The 6,471-nt window shown below is 41.2% G+C and overlaps 1 protein-coding gene across 1 annotated transcript in view; it reads left to right on the top strand.

The window, feature by feature from the left end:
- The first annotated feature begins 464 nt into the window (after window positions 1-464).
- The window catches only part of RIT2 (Ras like without CAAX 2), a 264,180-nt gene continuing 258,173 nt past the window's right edge, over window positions 465-6,471 (top strand). The window contains exon 1 of the mRNA XM_077818125.1: window positions 465-567. Within this exon, the coding sequence (XP_077674251.1) occupies window positions 465-567 (103 nt within the window). The remainder of the gene's footprint in view (window positions 568-6,471) is intronic.

Genomic DNA, 6,471 nt, shown 5'->3' with positions numbered 1-6,471 from the left:
TAACGCCCCAGTGGCAAAGCAACTGGCTGTTACACCTCCATTCTCTCTTTAAAATAAAATAAGTTCTGCATTGAGAAGCTTAAGAATTAAGAGATATGTGATCAATTTTTTCCCCCTGAGGCTCCGCTTAGTTAAAATCTAAAGACATAGCAACACCCATATGCAGCAGAGCTCCTGAGTCTTACAAAACTGCTTCTGTCCAGGAAGAGACACATAGAGAGAATGATACAGAGATGGGAGGGGGCAGAGAGAGATTTTTATTGGAAGCTGTTAAAGTGGTTGCTATGAGACCTTCTCCAGCTACCGCAGGAACAGCCGTGAGTGTGAGGCTGATAAATCATACCTCTTGTATCATACCTTTCTTTTTTTTTATTTATGCTGCTTTTATAGTTGTTTAAGATCAGAGCAAGCACTTGTCAGTTGCTTTTTCCTCCTTCTCACTCTCCTCTGGTCCCTTGTGCAAGATGGAGCTAGAAAATGAAATGATCAGCTCCTCCAGCAATTCTTCAGCAGGCTCCCGGGAGTACAAGGTGGTGATGCTGGGAGCAGGGGGAGTTGGCAAAAGCGGTAAGTTTTTAATTAACAGCAAGGGGTGGATCAGAGTGTAAACTTCTGAGAACAAGAATGGCTTGATAAGGGGCTTGTTCCCCACCCACAGTTCAGTTGAAGATGTTTGGATTAAAAAATATTGAAATTAACGACTGGGGGCATGAGTCAGCTTAATTTTGTTGCAGAGAAAAATGTTGTAATCCTTTTTTTTTTCCTTAGCCAGCCTTCTCTTTCCTTTACAGACATTGGGGTCCAGTCAGCCTGCTGCTGTTAGCTTACTGTTCCGTTCTGCCTGTGACAATGCCACTGTGGCACTTTTTAAGGGGTACCGGCATGTTGGGCAGTGTAGGTGTAACTTGTGGGCCTGTAAATCATCCTTCATAGAGGCACGTGGGAGAGACCACTTGCAAAACCGACTGCCAAGTCAGGTCTGCAGTGGAAAGTGAGGAGGATGACACAGCTTCTAAGTTACTTCTTTACTGTGTGACATTATGGCTCTGCTGGTGGTACTCGCACCTCCTGTCTGGAAAGTTATAGGATGCATATCTGAGTGTCTCTCCAGGTCAGAAGGCTGATACCCAGCATATTTGAATATCGCTGTCCAGTGCTGGCAAGACATGATATTGTCTGCGGTGGCATCTCTTCAGAGGAGCTATGATTTTTTCTCCGGACGAGGTTTTCTTTTTCTCAGATATTATCACCTTTTGATTTATTGTCACTGACACTAACGTTCCCTGATCTTTAAAAAAAGCAAAGAAAAGACTTTGCTGAGCATGCAGTGTCTGCCTGGTAGCCAGCATATTTAACCCAGCACAACAAGTATATAATTAAATCTGCGGGAAATGACTATACAACTGGGATACAGTATTTCACAGACTAGCCTCCATGCAAGTCGGAGGGCAGACAGAATAAGCAAGCTGTAAAACTAAACTACTGATATTGCAGACAAGCCAAGCACTGTTTGCGACCTACCTGGTAAGACTAGATGTAGATAGTTATATTTTAAGCAGTGAGGACATCATTCTCTATATCCATATGCTATAGCCAGTGTTCCATTTGGTTTTAGTTTTAGGGTTGCATCCTTCATCTAAGAGGACTATACCCCCTCAATATTAATCTAACCAAGCCGGTGACAATTTTTGCAGTGGTATATTGAGAAACAATTGCTGTTCGCTACATAAAACATGAACAATTGGGCTTCTTATGTTAGTTTACTGCATGTATTTCCCAACTCACTTTTCTGCAGCAAGCAGGATCTCTGTGAAATATCTTTCCTTTGTAACTTTCAACAAAGCCATGCTTGTTTTTGCTGAGAGTATCCCAAAGGTGGCAGCAATTTTGTCCACCTTGTCTATGCAAGCACCATTTATTTTAAAAGAGCAGTTCCCCAACCGCTGTGACATTTCAAAGTAAAGATATACATGCTGCAATATTCATAATGGAATTGGATTGTGGGAGATGAATCTCAGATACAAATTAAGGAAACTTCAACAAGTTAATAATTTCTAGTATTTGAAACATCATGATGCCTACATGAAGCTTATTCCAACTAATCCAAATCTTCTTGGTTTGGAAATTAAATTGATGGTTTCATTTAAACAAGACTTCTTCTAATATTTTTGATCTTCTAATTTCCTGATCCAGCCCTGGTTGGAAGCAAGCAAAGCAGATGGAGTGTGTGGAGCGGGGCGGGGGGATTAGAACAAGGAGCAATGGTCTCAAGTTATCAGCAATAAAATACCAATATTTATGCAAAAGAATAACCTGCTTTGGGATCATAAGAACATAAACAGCCATACTGGATCAGACCAAAAGGTCCATCTAATCCAGCATCCTGTCTTCCAACAGAGGCCAATGCCAGGTGCCCCAGAGGGAATGAACAGAACAGCTAACTTGCTCCAGGTTGGCAAAAGCTTTTGATCAAACCTAGGTGCAGTTTTGAATTAACCTGGAATGATTTATGGCTTGTACAGAAATCATGTGAGATTTTCTGTTAATCGTCATTTTGGAGGGGAAAATAACAGGAGAAATATACTGAAGTTTGTTCCTGTTCTGAAACTGAAAGTGAAATCTGGATGTTGTGAACCCATTTATATCAAATCCAAAATCATAATGTATATACACATTCCCATGAAGATGGCAACAAAAGTTGATTTAGTTGGGGCTGGTCCTGCTTTGAGCAGGGGGTTGGACTAGATGACCTCCTAAATTCTCTTCCAACCCTAATCTTCTATAATATCTATGATTCTATGATTGAAAAGCCAATGGAAAAATAAGGGCAGAAGTCAACTGAAAATTGAGCTGTTACCAATGGGGCTGACAGATTTCTGCTGAAAATCCTGGTCCAGGGAGAGATGAAACATGGCTGGAACCCCAAACCTGAACGTTTTCAGTCTTTAGGTGGAGTCAGCTTTGGGATTTGAATTTCAAGATAAAAACCTGTCACTGTAGTTTTAGTTACAGACTGGAATGCAAAACTAGCAGGAGCCTAGTTTCTGGTTCTGACTGGATAGTAGTGAACTGTTTTTCTTGCAAGATTGTGGGCTAAAATGGCAGATATCTTAGAAGAGCCAATCTCACAACACTTATCCCATTCAGTGTAGCAGAAATCTTACAGGAAGAGCTAATGAGATCTTAATGGTGGGGCACCCAAAGTTAAACCCTATTTCCAGAACCCAAATCTCGAATCCTATCCTAAATCCCAACTAAAATCAGATCTGAACATCACCTCTTAGCTCATCGCTAGTTAAGAATAGTGATGTATTAACTTCAAAAGATTTTAAGGATTCTGAATTTAAGGTCCCCAAATTTGCAATTTCATTCAACAAACAATAATTACATCGATTTTACTCTGGGGCAGGGAGAAGCCAATTTAGTCTTATGGGTTTATTTCAATTAAGGTACAGAAATAAAGCTACACAGGCATATTATAACTGGGCAAGTAGTTTCACTATAGTTAATGAGGAAGTAACAGTGTTCTGTCCTTCAAAAGTAAACTGACCGCTGTATATTATATTTTGAAAAAAGAGATCCCTTTCTGAGTTCTAGAGAAATACTAAAATGTTATTTCAAGCAGTTTGGGGCTGAGACTAAGTAAAGCCATTCATCATTCACTGCTTTGATTCAAGATGGACCCAAAATCTGCACTTTGAAACCCTGCTGCCTTTGAGGCCATTTGGACCTGAAAGCAGATTTTGCATTGGCCCCTGTTTTATAATGATCTGTACTAAAATCCCATCTCCAAACTTATCCTGTGTTGGCTTGTAAGATTCACAAACCTTAGTTAGTCTTTTGACAAAGTGTGTGTATGTGAGAGAGAGAGAGATAGAGAGAGAGACTAGAGAGAGAGAGAGACTGGGTTTGTTTATAAATATTATTCATAGCTCTGGGCTTGGTTGGTGAATCTAGTTCCAGGAGAGACCCCAGCTAAGCAACACAGTCTAACCAGCTTGGTTTAATCACCTATTTTATTCAGTAATACACAAAAGATAAACAGAACAGCCTCTGAATTCTGCAGGCTATTCATTTCCAGCTTAATTTTAGCAACACCAATAATAATTAATTATAACACACTCTGTGAAACATTTGTATAAGCCTCTCAGGTAATTATTGCTAAGCATAGCATAAAGAACAAACAAGTTGAGCTATCCTAACATTTGAATAAAATAACTCTGCCTCACAAGGGATGTTATTTCCTAAAGGATGCTTCAATCTGGTCAAATTTGTCTATCTCCTGAAAGAAGTCAGACCTGCTGAATGAACATAATCGGCTATGTTACTCATAATACCATTTAGACATAGCCAATCTATTGGTGGTAAAAGGTGCTGGATTGGAACATACTGGAGTTGCCCCCTCACCTGAGCTAAAGGGATCATGTCTTGGGTCAGAAGTAGAGCTTTTCAAAAACTTTGCATTGAAAGAGTTTTTTTAGAATGGAAAATGGCTTTTTTTTTTCTCTCACAAGAAATGAGCATGCTTGAGAAGTGTTCAGGTTGTCATTGGAAAAATGAAAATCTGACTACGTAAATGTTCATGGGACTAGCAACCCCAAAACCAAATATTTTCTGCCAGAAAACCCACACAATTTTTGATTGTCAGGTGTTCAACTAAAAACCAGAGAAATTATGAAGAATTTTTTTTTGCATGCACACACAAAGAAAAATGCCTTTCCTGACCCGATCTAGTCAGCAGTATTTAACTGTTCCACGGTCCATTCATTCTGTTTGCGCTCTCTGATGCCGACAGCTGAACAAATGCCCCAGTCCTGCAAACATTTAAGCAGGTGAATAGTCCATTGATTTCAGGATATTTTTCCAGAATCAGGACCAGCCTGGGTTTTTGGGAGGTGAAAATGTATGCTCTAGGAACTGGACTGAAACCACAAACTCATACCACTTGAGTTTATAAACAGTCTTTTAGTGGGGCAGTTTCTCTGTCCTGCTCTGCTCCCCCTCCAGGTAGTGCAAAGGAGTAGAGCTTGCTTTTCCCGGGGGATTTCTTCAGTGGTGGGGGGTCCCCAGGAAATGTAGTGACATTATAATGAGCTCGTACACCATCTGCCTTACAGGTACACCACAGGGTATATGTTAGGAAGTTGGCTGTAGCATTGTGGGCTCTGGCTAAGCACAACTGCTGGATTGTCCCTTGGGGACTATTGCAAAGTAGCACAAGTTAGAGCACTCCCCAGGGTTCTACCAGGGCCAAGAAGAGAAACAAATCTCTGAGCATAAACTTGAGGAATCAGACAACCTGGTCCAGTAACTCCTGTAACAGTTTCAAAGTTCATATCTGCACTTCAAACAAATTGGGCCCAGTTCACTTCTGCTATAACTCAGTGAATTTAGATTTACTAGATTGGTGTGGCACAAAACATATCCACTATGCAATGTACACCACGCAGTACTACATTTTGCACAGTATTAGGTCTTAAACCTGCCTTGTGATCAATACAGGGGCAGCACTCACCCTCTACATATCACAGTGCAGGACTGGACTTTTGTGTGGTATTACACAATAGATCACAGCTGCTCGAGGAAGGGATTGATTTCTCTGAGTGGAGAGTGATGAGCACTCTGTGGATGCTACTGAAACGGAATAATAAGAACACATACAGGATTGTCTCAGATCAATCAGTAAAACTCGCCTCCACCATAAAATTCTTCTCCTTCCTTCTTTTCTAACCCGCCTTCAAACTACCCTTTTAAGAGAAGGTCTAGGAAAACAGACTGGCCTGTGGTGTCAACAAATGTGAGCTCTGCTCAACCTGATGGGAATGGCATGTCTCTAGTTACATGTCTAAACGACTCTTTAAATCATTTCAATAAATCCGTTTGGTTATAGTACAAAGTGGGGGTGAGGATGGGAGAGGGGATGCCTTTGAAAGTAGCTGCAGAAGTAAAAAACACAAAAGGTGTGGTTGTGACCTTTGCAGGTGTGTAATTTTTAATCCTATGCCAGGCTATTTATCATGGGGTGCAGCATAGGAGAGAGCACAACTTTTAAGAGGCTGCTGTTTCCTCTCCCCCACATATGTGAGCAAAGCCTTGACTCTGCCCACAATGTGCCAGCCTGCTCGGCTCAGCCAGCACAGTGGAAGAAATAATCTGTACCAGACCCTGGGTTTACTCACATTACTTGCCCACAGATATAAGAGGAGAGACAGGGGCCAGATTGTTACTTCTAGGCCATGTCTATGCTCCAAACATCTGCTGGAATAGTTATGTCAGTCAGGGTTGTGAAGAGGAGAGATCCCTGGCCAACACAGCTAACCAGTCAAAAGCCCGTAGTGCAGACACAGCTATAATTGCAACATTACACTTTTATCAATATATTTTGTAACAAGGCAGCCTGCCCCATTTAAAGGCCTGGAGGGTCAGCCCTGTATAATTAGCCCTGCCTTGCTACAGCATTGCTGGATGCTT

The sequence above is a fragment of the Eretmochelys imbricata genome, chromosome 5, assembly GCF_965152235.1.
Source record: "Eretmochelys imbricata isolate rEreImb1 chromosome 5, rEreImb1.hap1, whole genome shotgun sequence".
In the NCBI taxonomy this organism is placed as follows: Eukaryota; Metazoa; Chordata; order Testudines; family Cheloniidae; genus Eretmochelys; species Eretmochelys imbricata.
The sequence above is the reverse complement of the archived record's forward strand: the minus strand, read 5'-3'. Positions and strand labels throughout refer to the sequence as shown.